Source organism: Dermochelys coriacea, chromosome 7 (assembly GCF_009764565.3).
Source record: "Dermochelys coriacea isolate rDerCor1 chromosome 7, rDerCor1.pri.v4, whole genome shotgun sequence".
NCBI lineage: Eukaryota > Metazoa > Chordata > Testudines > Dermochelyidae > Dermochelys > Dermochelys coriacea.
In genome coordinates this window covers 48,393,215-48,410,199 of record NC_050074.1, presented here as the reverse complement: position 1 = coordinate 48,410,199, position 16,985 = coordinate 48,393,215, and the positions used below count along the sequence as shown (strand labels likewise).

Sequence of the window (16,985 nt, the reverse complement as noted above, 5' to 3'; positions counted from 1 at the left end):
ACCTTGTTAAACCAGTAACACCCAGGGAAACTGAGTCCCACCCCCTTTGAAACCATTGAAAAAAAAATCAAGAAAATCCACAACTTTGTTACACCTAACCCACAGGATTTCCTGTTATTCCAACCTGAACCCCCACCTCTCATAGCACCATCACATGGTGCTCCCCCATCACTCTAGCCCTGGAGCTCTCAGAGACTGAAAACCACCATGTGACTAAATGGGGGACTAAGATGAGACCCACTGAATTAGTTTCTCAAGGGCCTGAGTGAGGATCTGAGCATGGCTTCCTAGAGATGAGAGCCCAGCCCCCAAATTCCTCTGCTAACAATGCCAACCAAACCCCAGGAGCCCTCGCCCCAAGCTTCTGCCACTCATTAGGATGGGACTTGGACTTATTGGTGATGTAGGGATGAGAGCAGATAAGTGAAACAAAATGAAATGGAATGGTGTCCCTCCAAATGAGACCTGGGCTTTGGGTGATCTACAAACTACAGTGAGAGGCACTCTTTGAAATAATTTTTTATTGATACTGAAATTCCCATATGTTTATTTCTCGGTTGACAAAACCTTCTTGTGTGGCTCTTTAAAAAACGTTATCACATATGCACACTCCTCAATTTGGTAGCTGCCTCCCAGGGAAGTATACAAGCTGGAGTGGCACGGTCTTGTGGGGCTGGTTCTCAAGGAAATCTTTTCCAGATTAAGCACCCCCACCCCTACCCTCCAAAAAAGCCCATCAGCACAGAGGAGGGGAAAAGGAGAGGGGAAACCAACATTTTAATCAAAGGGAGAGGAAAAAGCAGAAGGAAGAATTGCCAAGAGCCCCACCATAAAACAGATTTGCAATCTGACAAAGAATCAATGCACAGATGATTCATCCAAGCAGCGGTGAATGTGCAGGTCCCACCCAGTTCAGAGGCTGCGTTACAATTTAAATCACTGCAAAAGAAATTGGAGAAAAACCAAAGTAGCAATAACACAAATGAAATTAAACCCCTCTAGGATTCCCACAGAAAGACTAGGGTTGATGTATGTCCATGGACTAGTCTCAAAGCTCTGTGGCCCCAGGCTTTCCAGTCAATAATTCAAGATAGGCAGCTGCAGCAAGGGGGCGGTATTAAGCACTTACTTTGTAGCTAAACAGGCTTATCTAATGATCATAGCAAATTCCCAACTCAGGAATTCATATTAGTCAGTTCTTGCCAGATAATCGGGGACAGAGGGGAAAGGGTTAATATAGCAAAGGGATTAAGAAAAACTTCCCGCTCCTCAGATCAGTAAGAAAACTAACTTTGAAAGGGAAAAAGGAAGTTGCAGGGTACTTTTAACCACCACCACCACAAAAGTAAGAGAGAGAGAGAGAGAGAGAGAGAAAGTACTGTATCACTTGCTGAGTCTGCTCTCTGGGATGCTGTGAGGGTCATCTAGTGGTCTAGCACACGGGCTTCAAAATCGGGACCTGACCAACCATGCACATGGCAAATCCTGAGGCCGGATGAGACCACTGCCTCTGCCCAGACAGTACCACAGCCACCACCGAGGCATACACAGTCAGCTAGCCCCAGTGGTGGCTACTGGCAGAGGCGGCAAGTGTAAGGCCTCTCTTGACAGAAATGTCCATGTTCTGTACTGAAGAGACACATGTGAGTCCACCCCCCTTGGTGGTTGGTGCCCAGCCCTGCTTAGTGTCTTTGAGGAACCTCACATCACCATAGAAAAAAGTGAATGAGAACCAGAGCCCCAGCAGGAGAGAGAGCCCTTCCAAGGAGCCAGCATTGGCTAATGGTTACCACCCAGAGACAGTCTAGAGACACTGCATCAGCCAACTGTGGCTATTAAATGCTGGAATGAGGTAGCCCTCTCCCCTCGAGGTTGCTGGAGGGGTCCTCCTGCTCCCTGCAGACAGCATCACTGGGGAGCAGAGAGGAGTGTGAGAAGATATGAAGGATCACTCTGACACACAGAGATGGGGAAGGGAAGGTGATGTGTTCACAGCTGAGGGGGGGCGTCCTCAAAGGTGATGAGACTGGACTCCTGGCTGGCTCCTTTCCCTGCAGCACTGGCATCCCGGCTACTTTGGTTCTTCTCAGGGAGCAGCAGGCTGTCCACCTTGGGACTTCCCTCATCCTCATTGTCCTCCATGCTGGGCCACGCTGACTGGTCCTCCACGCGTTTCAACCGCTCATTCAGTGCCTTCAGGGCAAGTTGTCTGCAGGACAAGGACAGACATGGGTTAGTGCAGGATCAGCTTCAGGCACTCCCAGGGAGAGGGGACAAGGCATATATTACAGTATGCTGGGCACTTCATGGGTATTTGGGGGGGTGGGGGAGATCTCCCAATGCTTCTACTAACCATCTGTCTAGGCCAAATAACCACTAGGGTGGGAGCAAAAGAACGCCAATACAATAGCCCTGCTCAGATTCCCCTCCACTCTACCTTTGCTGCATTTCTGCCCCACTTCCTCTGGTTCATGTGAGTGAACTACTCCAAGTGGCTACTGTTCCCCACACACCTCCTGCTGGCTCATAACTCTCTCCATCAAACCTGCATGAAAGCTCTCCATCCCTCTCAGCTCAGGTGTATCTCCAGTTTATTCTGGCTGCTACTTCTCCCAATCTGTGACGGGTTTATGGTTTCGCCCAGCCTCATCTGCTCATCACCCCATGGCAGAGCACCCTCAGCAGCAGCAAAGAGTTAAGGATGTGTTTCTGCACCTCCTCCACACTACCTATCTCCAGCAGAGGCAGTAGGGTTTGTGTGTCAGTTTCACTTGGCTGCTCTTGCCTGGGAGATGCTATGGGCAGTAGCAAATGCACCAACACAGTCCTCCTTAGTGGGCATGCCTTGCAGGGGAATTTCACAGTGCAGAGGCCTACGTGCCAGGGAAATGCAGAGCTCCTACAGTTACTCCCCAGATCTAGCCACCAATAAACACAGACCCTCCTATGGCTATGTCTTGGATAACCTTGCTAAGATCTGAACAGATCAGGATCTCCTGAAAGGTAGCAACCCACCAGGTTAGGCCATCAACACCAAGAACCACATTTGGTGAAAACACCGATGAATGGGATTTGGGAGGTTCTCCCAAGGAAGAGAATCTTTCAGGATCTTGGCTTCAGTCAGGACAGCATCTGAACCAAGACCTTCTTCCTGCTGCCCTCCCCAAGTATGGGTATATCCCTTGCGAATGCAGCATTGATATGAGACCCATGAGATTGGCAGAGACTATCTTTTACTATGTGTCTGAACAACTCCTACAGGGCCCTGATCCTAACTGAGACTTGTAGGCACTATTGCATAGTAATAAATACTAATAGGGAGTGGGCAGCGATTCTGTGATCCAGTTTAGGCAATAGAAGGATTTCAGCCAGTCTGAACACAGGAGAGAGAACATTCTCTTCCCACACACTACACTGAAATCTTCAGAGATAAAGGACACAGATTTCAAACACTGGTCTCTGAATTAGGGCCCCTAGGTCCTCACTGGGAGCTTAAAGTGGCTCCTAAGATGTGTATTTGGACAATCTGACTGATTGGAGAGTCAATCCCTTCCTCCTTGGTCCTTCCACCTAACTCCTTCCCCCAAATGGACATTGCTGGAGTCCTAGAAGGCAGCAGGACCAAACTGCAGCTTCCCTTCCTTATGGGTATGACGTCATTTGAAATATGGTGCTGGCAGAGAAGCAGACAAGGTGCTAACCACAGAAGCAGCTTATCGAATGCCTCAGCCTGGCTGTAGCGTTAGATCACCCAGGAGCACTGTTCAGTGCCGCAGTTACTCTTCTGCTGATAACATTATCCCTTGAATAAATCCCCCCCTCTTTTCTGGGATTAATGTCATCTCATCAGCAGAGGTCAAGCCCCCACCCTTCTGAAGGGAAATTCTGAAGAGTGTGGGAGTGTGTATGGAATATATGCATGCCAGGAGATTACATTTGGTGCAGGCCTGGGGGCATCCTGTGCCCCCATCTGCCCTGTGTTAACCAATGTCCACCCCCTCCTGGGAGAATCTTCCCTAGGCTGCTCCTACACAAACTGCTTCCCCCAAGCATGATGGCAGGAAATGCAACTGTGGAGTGAAACTGGCATCATCCTTGTCAGTTTTATTCCTGCTGCCACTGGGGTAGGAGGGACACAGGCTTCATCCTGAGGCATATGGTGGGAGGGAGGGAGGGAGGAAGGAAGGAAGGAAGAGAGAGAGAGAGAGAGGAGGAGACTAACAGGTCAGCGGGTGCTGCACACATTGGCCCGTGGTTTCTTGTTCTTTGGGCCAGAAGAGGCTGGGACAGCTCTTGACACAGTGCAATCATTGCCTAGGGGTGGGAAGTGCCATTTCAGGCAACGCTCCCATCTAGCTGCCCCCAGATGGGAGAAAGGGTCTTTGAAGGGGAAGGAGTAAAGGTAGCCTAGGAGATACCACTGCTGGATAAATATAAAATTACAGATTAGAGATAGTTTAAATCTGATTAATGAAATATATCCATGTTGTAAAGAGACCCTGACTAGCAAGTTGAAGGACTACCTTGAAATAATGAGTCATAAGGCCAAAGGGAATGAAGTGTGGAGGACACCTGGTTCAAAGACTAACTGATGAGATAAGGGGACGTTTCTAAAAAGGTGGCCTCTGACCCATACGGGTCATAGCGGATGATTTTAAATAAAACAAACAGAATCTGTCTTAAAATGAGCCAACATGGCCCTTCCCACTCCCCGCACCAGTGTTAAAGCTTAGGTGAGCCCCAGTGCATTGAAAAACTGTTAGTCAGCAAGAAGGAGGGGAGGAAAAGCCTTGAGGATTGTAAATATTATCTGGATTAAGATTGGAAATAAGGGTGAGCTATCTCCAACTGGTTTTTAGCTGAGGTCAGTAACTGGCAATGACATCAATTGTTTGTTGAAGGGCAGAAAAAGTAAACTCTTAAAAGGTTCATTGCTAACATCTGCCTGACTATGTTGGAGCAGACCAATATGTGTCTAAGTACTCTTGGGTTTAGCCCATTGAGTGTAAATATCTTGATCAAATGCTTATGTGTTGTTACTGTACTGGGTGTAGTAAATTGCTTATTATTTAGGCTTGTTAGGCATGTTCAAAGCAATTGTATAAACACCATTTGGCCTTTGGATTTAATAAAGGAATTTATGGTTAAATTAGCATTGTAATAATACCCTGCACAAAAATTCATAATTCCAACACCACGCACAAAAACAAGAAGGGAGTGGAGACAGTAGCAGAGAAGCAAGAAGAGAGGGAAAGACAGGAACAAGACCCAAGACAAAGGCCTGTTAAACAGAGAAACCCAACTCTAGAGCTGTCCTGTCCCTCTCCATGTATCTGAGGTAATTTAACCCTCATTGCAGCAGGAAGCCAGACCAGAGAAGTTAAGATATATGAAGCCAAACAGGTGCTTATCTGTTCTACACCAAAACAAGGACATTTGTTTTCCAAGTCAGTAGTGGATTACAATGCAACCCTCACTGCAAGCCCCTTGCAGAGAGTCTGCTCTGAATCTGCACTGGCCATTGATCCACACTTGCTGTGCCACATTATCTAGAAGTGTTCATTGTCTACTGGGAAATTATACTGCATGGTGCAAGATGCGGCATGAGACACATTCCAGCTCTGAGTCATTTCTGTTCACTGCCCAGCCACAGTCCAAGAACCTGTCAAATTTACTCATTGGATAGAAGGGAGGGAGGAAACAATTGTCTCATCCCTAGAGGCAAGTTCCCTCCAAGACATGACTGAGGCATACTGACAAGGTTACTGGGGCTGGGGAGTTTGCACTACTGCTGCTCATCAGATCCCCATTTCTGTGGGTCGAGTTTCCTGCGCTCTCAAGCTGGCTGCTTTCACCAGTGCTAAAGTTGCTTTAAAACGTAACCTCGTGTATGTATCCAAAGGGAAAACTCCAAATGAGTGCCTGGGACAAGGATGGACTAGACCAGGGATTGGCAAACTTTTTGGCCCAAGGGCCACATCTGGGTATGGAAGTTGTACGGCGGGCCATGAATGCTCTTGAAATTGGGGGTTGGGAGGGGATGAGAGTTCTGGCTGGGGGTGCAGGCTCTGGAGTGGGGCCAGAAATGAGGAGCTCAGGGTGCGGGAGGGGGGAAGGAGGAGGGATCTGGCGGCGGGTGCGGGCTCTGGGGTGGGGCTGGGGACGAGGGGTTGGGGGTGCAGGAGGTGTTCCAGGCTGGGATGGAGGGGTTTGGAGGGCAGGAGGGGGATCAGGGCTGGGGAAGGGGGTTGGGGTGCAGGAGGGGGGTCAGGGGCATAGGCTCTGGGCGGTGCTTACCTCAAGCAGCTCCCAGAAGCAGCGGCATGTCCCCCCTGCAGCTCCTACATGGAGGTGCAGCCAGGCAACTCTGCATGCTGCCCTGTCCGCAGGTGCCACGTCTACAGCTCCCAATTGGCCACAGTTCCCGGCCAATGGGAGTTATGGGGGCAGCGCTTGGGGTGGGGGCAGCGTGCGGAGCCTCCTGGCTACCCCTACGTGTAGGAGCTGGAGGGAGGACATGCCGCTGCTTCTGGGAGCCGCGCAGAGTGGCGCAAGCCCCAGATCCTGCTGCCCAGCAGGAGCTCGAGGGCCGGATTAAAATGTCTGGAGGGCTGGATGGCCCCCAGGCCATAGTTTGCCCATCCCGGGGCTAGATGGAATTTAGCAGGTCTGCAGTAACTGCATGAGACTCAGTGCAACACCAACATGAGCCACAGGCCTAAGCCTGTTCCAGATCCCACCACACCTCACCATCTTAATAGGACCCACCTGAGATTTCCTCCTCAGCTCATACGCAAAGACGCCAGTGAATGAGAGAGAACTTGGGTTGGCTGGAGGAAGAGGAAGCGCCTGAACCAGTAACATGCACCATTGTTATTGCTCTCCCAGAGCTGGTTTAGTGGAAAGCAAACTGTCCCACCTTCTCTGAGGCAGGGCAGGGGCCAGGCAGATCTAGGCCCACCCATAGCTAAAGGCCTATCCCCTCAATTACAGGAGAGGAAGCATTAGGTCCAGGCTACGATTAATTGCTGGGGACAACCAAAGAGAAAACAGAAATGGGCCTGAGATTAAAGGCTGGAAATCAAGGAACCAGAAGGGGACGCAGAGCAGAGCACCCCAGACAGCACCTCAAAGGCATTCCAGGAATCAGTGGGCACTGCCCAGAGATCTGAGTGGACAAGAAATAGGCCCCACAGGCGCAGAGCACCCTTCCTCTCCCTCACTCCCCACCCCCCCCAGCCAGCTTTCTTCTCCTGGTACGATGGATGGTCATCTCGGCTAGCACCAGAAGGAAGCTGATGAGCAGGTCCCGTGACATTGTGGGGCCGTGGATCGGGTGTGCAAGAATCAGATTCAGGGAAAAGTGCAACCAGAACCTCAGTAAGAGGTTTTGGAGGAGCCAGAAGAGGGGCTGCAACCTGACACATTCTGTATAAACGTGCGCCAGGGTCTCCCTCTCCCCACAAAAGGAACATGTGTAGGGGGCAGTTTGTGAATCATGCCAGGTACACAACAGTGCTCACAACACTGTGGAGGAATCACATCCCCCGTGGGCTGTGGGACCAAAGTGGAGCACAGACTGGCCTACCGGGGTTCCTCACCCTCAGCAGGTGGCAAGCAGGCTCCGCCACTTGGTGTCAGAGTGGAACCTAAGGGTGAATAAGTGGATGGTATGAAGCATGAGCATTTACAGATGTTTCCTGGGTCTGGTTCAGAGGTGAACCGACTGGCTGAATGTCGTTCAGCCAACTTAGATAGCGTGTCGGGGGCAGCTGAGGAGGCTCATGGGGCAGGGGCCTGATGATGAGTTCTGGAGGGCTGGGGTGAGTGAAGAGCACCCATCATTCTTTCGCTTGAAGAAAGTAAGAGATGCAGGAGACTAGGCTGCCCTCACCTCATGGCAGGCAGGGCAGAAAAGGTGGGGGAGTTGCATTGTATGTAAGAAAGCAGTATGGCTGCTCAGAGCTCCGGTATGAAACTGCAGAAAAACCAGAGAGTCTCTGAATTAAGTTTAGAAGTGTGAGCAACAAGGGTGAGGTCCTGCTGGGAGTCTGCTATAGACCACCAGACCAGGGGGATGAAGTGGACGAGACTTTCTTCCAGCAACTAACAGAAGTTACTAGATCGCAGGACCTGGTTCTCATGGGAGACTTCAATCACCCTGATATCTGCTGGGAGAGCATTACAGTGGTGCACAGACAATCCAAGAAACCTTTGGAAAGTGTAGGGGACAATTTCCTGGTACTAGTGCTGGAGGAACCAACTAGAGGCAGAGCTCTTCTTGATCTGCTGCTCACAAACCCGGAAGAATTAGTAGGGGAAGCAAAAGTGGATAGGAACCTGGGAGGCAGTGACCATGAGATGGTCGAGTTCAGGATCCTGACACAAAGAAGAAAGGAGAGCAGCAGAATACGGACCCTGAACTTCAGAAAAGCAGACTTTGACTCCCTCAAGGAACTGAGGGGCAGGATACCCTGGGAGAATGACATGAGGGGGAAAGGAGTCCAGGAGAGCTGGCTGTATTTTAAAGGATCCTTATTGAGGTTACAGGAACAAGCCATCCTGATGTGTAAAAAGAATAGTAAATATGGCAGGCGACCAGCTTGGCTTAACAGTGAAATCCTTGCTGATCTTAAACACAAAAAAGAAGCTTACAAGAAGTGGAAGTTTGGATAAATGACCAGGGAAGAGTATAAAAATATTGCTCAGGCATGCAGGAGTGAAATCAGGAAGGCCAAATCACACCTGGAGTTGCAGCTAGCAAGAGATGTTAAGAGTAACAAGAAGGGTTTTTTCAGGTATGTTAGCAACAAGAAGAAAGTCAAGGAAAGTGTGGGCCCCTTACTTGCTGAGGGAGGCAACCTAGTGACAGAAGATGTGGAAAAAGCTAATGTACTCAATGCTTTCATTGCGTCTGTCTTCAAGAACAAGGTCAGCTCCCAGACTACTGCACTGGACAGCACAGCAAGGGGAGGAGGTAACCAGCCCTCTGTGGAGAAAGAAGTGGTTCGGGACTATTTAGAAAAGCTGGATGGGCACAAGTCCATGGGGCTGGATGCGCTGCATCCAAGAGTGCTAAAGGAGTTGGTGGATGTGATTGCAGAGCCACTGGCCATTATTTTTGAAAACTCATGGTGATCGGGGGAGGTCCAGGACAACTGGAAAAAGGCTAATGTAGTGCCCATCTTTAAAAAAGGGAAGAGGAGGATCTGGGGAACTACAAGCCAGTCAGCCACACCTCAGTCCCTGGAAAAATCATGGAGCAGGTCCTCAAGGAATCAATTCTGAAGCATTTAGAGGAAAGGAAAGCAATCAGGAACAGTCAGCATGGATTCACCAAGGGCAAGTCATGCCTGACTAATCTAATTGCCTTCTATGATGAAATAACTGGCTCTGTGGATGAGGGGAAAGCAGTGGACATGTTATTCTTTGACTTGAGCAAAGCTTTTGATATGGTCTCCCACAGCATTCTTGCCAGCAAGTTAAAGTAGTATGGGCTGGATGAATGGACTATAAGGTGGATAGAAAGCTGGCTAGATCGTCGGGCTCAATGGGTAGTGATTAATGGCTCCATGTCTAGTTGGCAGCCGGTAACAAGCAGAGTCCCCCAAGCATCGGTCCTGGGGCCGGTTTTGTTCAGTATCTTCATTAATGATCTGGAGGATAGTGTGGACTGCACCCTCAGCAAGTTTGCAGATGACACTAAACTGGGAGGAATGGTAGATACGCTGGAGGGTAAGGGAAGGATACAGAGGGCCCTAGACAAATTAGAGGATAGGGCCAAAAGAAATCTGATGACGTTCAACAAGGACAAGTGCAGAGTCCTGCACTTAGGATGGAAGAATCCCATGCACCGCTACAGACTAGGGACTGAATGGCTAGCAGCAGTTCTGCAGAAAAGGACCTAGGGGTTACAGTGGACGAGAAGCTGGATATGAGTCAACAGTGTGCCCTTGTTGCCAAGAAGGCTAACAGCATTTTGGGATGTATAAGTAGGGGCATTGCCAGCAGATCGAGGGACGTGATCGTTCCCCTCTATTTGACATTGGTGAGGCCTCATCTGGGGTACTGTGTCCAGTTTGGGCCCCATATTACAAGAAGGATGTGGAAAAATTGGAAAGCATCCAGCGGATGGCAACAAAAATTATTAGGGGACTGGAACACATGATTTATGAGGAGAGGCTGAGGGACCTGGGATTATTTAGTCTGCAGAAGAGAAGAATGAGGGGGGATTTGATAGCTGCTTTCAACTACCTGAAAGGGGGTTCCAAAGAGGATGGATCTAGACTGTTCTCAGTGGTAGCAGATGACAGAACAAGGAGTAATGGTCTCAAGTTGCAGTGGGGGAGGCTTAGGTTGGATATTAGGAAAAACTTTTTCACTAGGAGGATGGTGAAGCACTGGAATGCATCACCTAGGGAGGTGGTGAAATCTCCTTCCTCTGAGGTTTTTAAGATCAGGCTTGACAAAGTCCTGGCTGGGATGATTTAGTTGGGAATTGGTCCTGCTTTGAGCAGGGGGTTGGACTAGATGACTTCCTGAGGTCCCTTCCAACCCTGATATTCTATGATTCTATGATTCATGGAGCACGACAGAGGACACACAGGGTTGGCAGCCCCATGCGCCGGCCAAGAGGTCCAACCAGTCCCTCTGATTGCAATCCAGGAGGTCTCTGATTCTGGTGGTGCTAGCCAGGACCATCCTTTGGCATACCAGAGAGGACTCCACCACCTGCACACAGCTATGGAGGGTTGCTTAGCAGCGGTTCTGTGAGGAGGTCCTCCCCCTCAGTGGCAGCTACAGACCTGGTCCCCAAGACTGACTTGCAGGTCCTGGGAAAAGACTGGCAGCTCAGAGAAGCCTCGGGGGAGACCTCTTGAGTGGAGACAGAGCACAGGGGCTACAGCTAGCACCTCTCTGAACAAATCAATTCACCCTAGGAAGCTTTAGTGAATCATGCTAAGACCCAGATGCTCTCTGATGTGACTAGAATATTGGTGTCAAGACATCAGCAGGGCAGGAATACCTATTTCCACCCTCACTGCAGGCACTCAGCTTCCACTGATGTCAATGGCAGCTTTGTACCTGGCACAGCTGCAAATCTGTGGCCTATCCTGGAAGAGAATTCTTCCTAGTTTTTAAAACCACTCCCCATGCCCTTTGCCCCTGTCTGCTTAAACCCGTCACAGACTTAGGACAGAGAGCTGCTTCTGCAGAGGGACTGTTCACATCAGCCTCTCCACTGCTTTGCCTAGTGCCCATGTCCCCAGCCATCTGCAGTCCTCATTGCCATTGTCTATACACCCCACGTCAGTCAGAAAGGCCAAAGCAACTGGGCTCTGTGGGAGTCAACCCACATGGGTCCAGGAAGGGACTGAAGGATTTCAGATACAACTACTGCGCAGGCACTTAGGGCTCCCAGTGTCTCACCCTAACAGAAGGGCTGGTCACATGCCCTCTCCGCTCCCACAAGGCATATGCACCTCTGCTTGTTTAAGCAAATGATGTGTGACCAGGGAGGAAGACTCCAGAGAAAAAACACCCACATCAAGGAAACTGACTCTCTGGGTAAAACACTCAGTGTGGAGCTCAGAACAAGCCACAGGGGCAGGGGGCTGCAGTGGCCACATGGTCTGCACCTGCTCCAGGAGTTAGCCATTCTAAAAGGCAGGGAGCAGGTGTACTCTTATCTGTACCCCATCACATGATCAGGATCAACCCTCTATCCTGAAACGTGAAGCTTTCATTTAAAATTCAGCTGTCATTGTGAGGCAATAGCGTGAGCACTTCTGGACGAGCTACGAGAAGCCAGCTTGACAGCCAGCTCTGAGGAGGAGGAAAAGAAGATCTGGCTAGCAGGACATTTCAGAAGCCCAATCCAGCCTAACATTGCAGGCAGCTAGGAAGGTGATATGAAGCTGAGAAGAGCTTTCCTCCACAGCAGAAGGGCTGGATTTCCAACCCTGAAGAAAGCTCAAATCTAGGGCATCAGCAAATACGTACAGATGGTTTTTATTATAAATTCTGCAACTGTACTGGAGCTAAACCTCCCTTTCCCCTCCAGGCTTTCTCCCTCAGTCCTCCAAACCTAAGCAAAACAAAGCATCAGCCTACCCCCCAAGAACATACCTTGACTACAGTGCATCCTATAGTGCTCTGGATACTTGGCATTGGCAGCTGTTGTGGAAATGGGGAGTGCAATGGGGGGATTCATAGCAGAGGGCACACAGCAACCCGCTGAACTGTCAGTGCATGTTGTATTCTAGTTATTTGTTTTCCCGCACTAACAACGTTCTCCACCCAGACATGCAATCTCATTTCAGTTCCTTCCCTCCCCTCCCCTCTAGCAGGATCCTCCACATCTCCAGTACTCCTAGCAGGACTCCTCCACTTTAATCCCTCCTGGCCGGTAATAACACCTTCCGATGGGCTACCTATGAACATTCCTATTTAACCTCCCAGTGGAGGGACAGAGGGGTTCTCTCTCCACTGCACTTTTATCCTCAATCCTAACAGCCCATCTGCAACCAAGAAACCATACAGTTGGGCAGAGATTTAACCCTTCGCCAACTCTCTTTTATCCTCAACTGATATAACAAAAGTCTGTTCTACAGCATGAAGCAAAACATTATGACTTCTGCTTTAGGGAATAGCCACACAGTTGAATGCCAGGTGGAAAGCACCTGAGGCTGGGCAGCTACCTAGTGGACCCAGAAATGCCCCCCTTTTAGAGTTACCTTGCCCATTACATTGAGTCATCATTAACAAGAACATGATTAGTTGGCAACTCTTTTCAGCAGGTTCTTAGCTCCATTTCACACTGCATGCTCCAAGCTGGGGTTGAGACTTATTTAAGCAAATCTTCCCTGAACAGCCTGTGGAAATTACCAACTGAGCAGCTGTGGAGATGTGGCAGCTGCTTGAATCAGTTACCATTATTCCAAGTCCTATCTCCCCCAAACAGGACTAACCTGAATACAGGGAAATGATTACACTGAAGACAATAAAGTGAAGGTTTCTTGCCTCACTCGCTTTCGAAACTCATGAAACACATGATCAGATTGCACAGGAGGTACAGTCAACTGAGAAGTTAAAGGGAATGTGTGCAAAATCTGACTATGAATAAAATAGTTCATGAAAATAAATTTACAATAGTGTTTGCAATTTTTCTTTTTAAATAGTTTGCCATTGAGTTCAAACCCAACCAGCTGCCTGGGTTCAACAGATCCAGGAAATAAAAGCGACTAGAAATGGTGAAACTGACTCAGCTCATTTTCTTCCCCATTCGAGAAAAGGGAAGAAGAGTAAACTACCATGACTGGCAAAGAGCAAATTAAGGCCCCAGTCATGTGGAGACTCATGAACCTTCAGCCCACTGATTTCAACAGGAATATTCTTGCACTTAAAGTTAAGCATGTGCACAGGGACTAGATTATTAAAATGCAAGGATCTAAGCCATGTATTAGGAACAAAGTTAATATTTTTTAAAAAGGAAGGTTCAACAGCTTCCCTTGAATTCTTAAATGGGAATGATGAGAAGGCTCCCACTTATGAAGTGAGCTCCACTGCTGATGGAATGTTCTGGGTCAATGCACGGAAAGTCCCTTTCCTTGGGTGGTTGTATTTTTCACTTTTTTTTTCCCCCCTGGGGGTGGGGAGAGAATAGGTAGTAAGAGGTGAACTAAAAGGGATTGCCACCTGCTGACCTCAGGATTTCATTTCCCTTAAGAGACCTTGTCTGTAGAAGGATCCCCCTCAGAACTTCTTGTGGTTACCATCGCTGAAGTTTCACTAGCAATAGCAATACCAATGGTTGGAGCGTTACTGTGCACAAGGCATGAGTGTTTTTAACAGTGTGTGGGTAGATCTGCTCTCAGTAGAACTAGATGACATAGGCCCTAAAATGCAGCTGTCCCACACCAGGGCTTCCATTGCTGCTGTCACTAGTAGGGCTGCAATAGGGAAAAAATCTAGTGCAGACAACAGTTGATGGCTCCCCGATGTCAGATTCAGGGGGTAAACACAGAGCCCTGAATTCAAATTGAGAAAGGCAAGTAAAGGGGGGCAGATTTTCAAATATTCCCTTTTTAAAAATAATCCTTGCAACAGTGGTCCCCAAGTTTTCTGTGGGAATAGCACATTCCTATTCCCAGAAAACTGTGGCAGGCACCAGACACCCCGTCGCCAAAATGCTGCCGAGAAACAGCAACGCTTCTTGGCCGCATTTCAGCAGGTGGTTCTCCGGTGGCCTCGCTCGGTGGCGGAATTGGAGCGGCGTGGTGTCCTGTGGGCACACACAACTGCCCCGGCGGGCGCCATTGCACCCGCGAGCACCGTGTTGGGGACCCCTGCCTTATAACATTTAAACCTAGACAGTCATTTGAAACCAAGCAGTTTTGTTATCTTATTAAAACTCATCTCAGTTCTCCTTTAGTAGGTATCTAGCACTGGGTATGCTGCATGAACTCATGATCTCTAACCACACAATATATTTCAAGGGAACATACAATACCTTCTCCTCTCAGCATCCTGCGGGTCTGTTCCAGGCAGGCTGATAGTGATGGACGAAGGAGCACCCACATCGTAACGCTTCACTGTTTTCCGACAAACTTTTACCTTTACCAAGATGCCATGCACCAAGTTGGCCACCAAACCAATCACGGGCTGCAGGATCTCGGGGAAGAACGTGGCAAAGGCAAAGTGGTCTGACATGTCTCCACGTCCCCTACTGTGCCGCTGGTAGAAACGAAGATAGATCCAGCTGGAGAGGACCCCAAAGCCATAAGAAGCCAACATGTTGCTTTCAATTAGGGTGGTCAGCCTCAGAACAGCCAGGATAAGGAGTAAGAGCATAGGGACCACTTTCATCCGCACCTGGGGCACCTTCAGGACAGTGCTGTCACCCATGGTCTGCTTGAGGGCCACCAAGACTCCACCAAGGAAGCCCAGCATGCCGTGGATGCGAACGGTAAACAGGTACAAGAGATTGAAGGACCCCACGTAGGTGAGAAAGTAGGCAAAGGCTCCCAGAAGCCCCACTGAGATATTCACAACTGCAAAGAAGATCAGGAGCTCCAGTGCTCCCCACAGGGGCTCCAGCAGCCTGCCAGCCAGCACTACTGTGGCCAGGCTCACACCAACGTCCCAGACATGCTTCTCCACCACACTGTGTGTGGCCAACGTCCAGATCCAAAAGTTGGGTGGAAAGAGGTAACCAGGAGTCACGCCGAGCCCGAACACCGTGTCCACAGCAAAGGATAGAAGGTACAGCAGGATGACGGTGGCACAGATAGACTTCACCACCACGCTGGTGCTGGCCAGCACAGCTAGAAAATGCTGCCGGGCTACTGGGAGGTACCGGTTCATGTTGAATCTCTGCCCACACACACCTTCGCTGAACCAGTCAGGGGCCTTGATCTGATACTTTTTGGGGAGTCATGCATCCAGCAGCCCCCTCTCCACCTCTTCCTCAATATGGAAGAGTGGACCTCAGTCCTGACACCGGCCACCACAGGCCCCAGGAGAGGGGGGACGACAGAACCTCTCCGCCCTGCTGATCAGCCTCCCCCGGATGGCACAACAGGGGACCGTTACCCTGCCTATCAGAGAATCCAAGAGGGACAAGCCCAGATTCTCTTGGCCCTGTCACCCAAAATGCTCAGATTCCCCAGAGCCCACTGGAGTCCCTCCACCCCACCCCCCTGCACGCCCTTACCCCACCGCCGCTCATCCGCCCCACCCCGTGCCCCCTGCACCCCGTTACGCCACCCCCCTTTCGTCCGCCCCACCCCGTGCCCCCTGCACCCCGTTACGCCACCCCCCTTTCGTCCGCCCCACCCCGTGCCCCCTGCACCCCGTTACGCCACCCCCCTTTCGTCCGCCCCACCCCGTGCCCCCTGCACCCCGTTACGCCACCCCCTGCTCGTCCCTTACCCCAGCGGGCGGGGCAGAGCCCGGCTCCCCTTGGCCGTGTGCGCACGGGTGCGGGGCCAGGTCCCGAGCCTAGGGGCGGGTCTCTGGGCCTGCCCCTCACGCCCCACTTCACCTCAGGGGGCTGCCCGCGCAGGCCGCACTCAGCCTCGGCGCCCCCCGACCCCGCCTCCCGCGCCCGGCTGCGGCCCCGCTCGACACCCCACGCCGCTGAGTGCTCCCCCCGGGCCAGGCCGCGGCCGCTCGGTGCCCCAGTCACTCACGACCCCGCCGAGCGGCGACGCGGACAAACACGGCACTGCGCCTGCACGCCGCCCTCGGGGCCCGCCCGGTGCACGCCGGGAGTTCGAGTCTCGAGGCTGGGCAGTGCCACGGGACGCAAGGGGGAGAAGAACGACAAGTCCCAGCATGCATCGGGCTGGGCGGAACCAGGGGCGCCGTTGGCGAAAAGGGTGCTGGGGGGTGTAGTTTTGGGTGGAGATGAAGTTCTCCCGGGCAGGGGGAAGCTGGCCCGTGCGCTCGCTCAGACCGTGTCTCCACGAGCGGCCCGCAGGGGCTTGGCAGGGAGCACAGCGCGGGATGTGGCTGCCCCAGGCCACCACGCTTCACACCGGCCAGGGGCTCCCTGTGCGCCCAGGCTCGGGACAGGGACTCAAAGCAGAATCCCAGCCCTGACCTAGGGAGCTGGGGGCCGGGAGGGGCCCCGGGGTGCGGAGATGGGACCTGCCTCGCCCCCTCCTGCAGTCGCACCGCTGGGCAGTCTCTGCAGCAGGGAACGGGTCTAGTGATGTAGGTAAACTAGGAACACCAGATAGCAAGTGTGAAAAATCAGGACACCTTTTTGGGGATGGGGAGTAGTAGTTGCATATATAAGACAAAGCCCCTAATGTCGGGATGTCTGGTCACCCTAAGGTAAACCCAGGCAGTGAGGTGTGACTGCAAACCTGGGCACCCCATGCTCCCAGGACAGCGGGACACCCGCCTCCTGGGAGAGGGGACAGACTGGGAACAGGGGGAAGGCCCTGGTGGGCCTCCAGCTTTTCTCTGCCATCACA

General features: G+C 51.1%; 1 protein-coding gene across 1 annotated transcript; it reads right to left on the bottom strand.

The window, feature by feature from the left end:
* Positions 1-506: 506 nt before the first annotated feature.
* On the bottom strand, positions 507-15,796 carry TMEM115 (transmembrane protein 115). Its single transcript, XM_038410266.1, has 2 exons — positions 14,513-15,796; positions 507-2,209 (listed from the first exon to the last, which is right to left on the bottom strand). Exons 1-2 carry the CDS (start codon positions 15,364-15,366, stop codon positions 1,990-1,992), a joined length of 1,074 nt encoding a protein of 357 aa, XP_038266194.1. The 5' UTR covers positions 15,367-15,796; the 3' UTR covers positions 507-1,989.
* Positions 15,797-16,985: the final 1,189 nt, after the last annotated feature.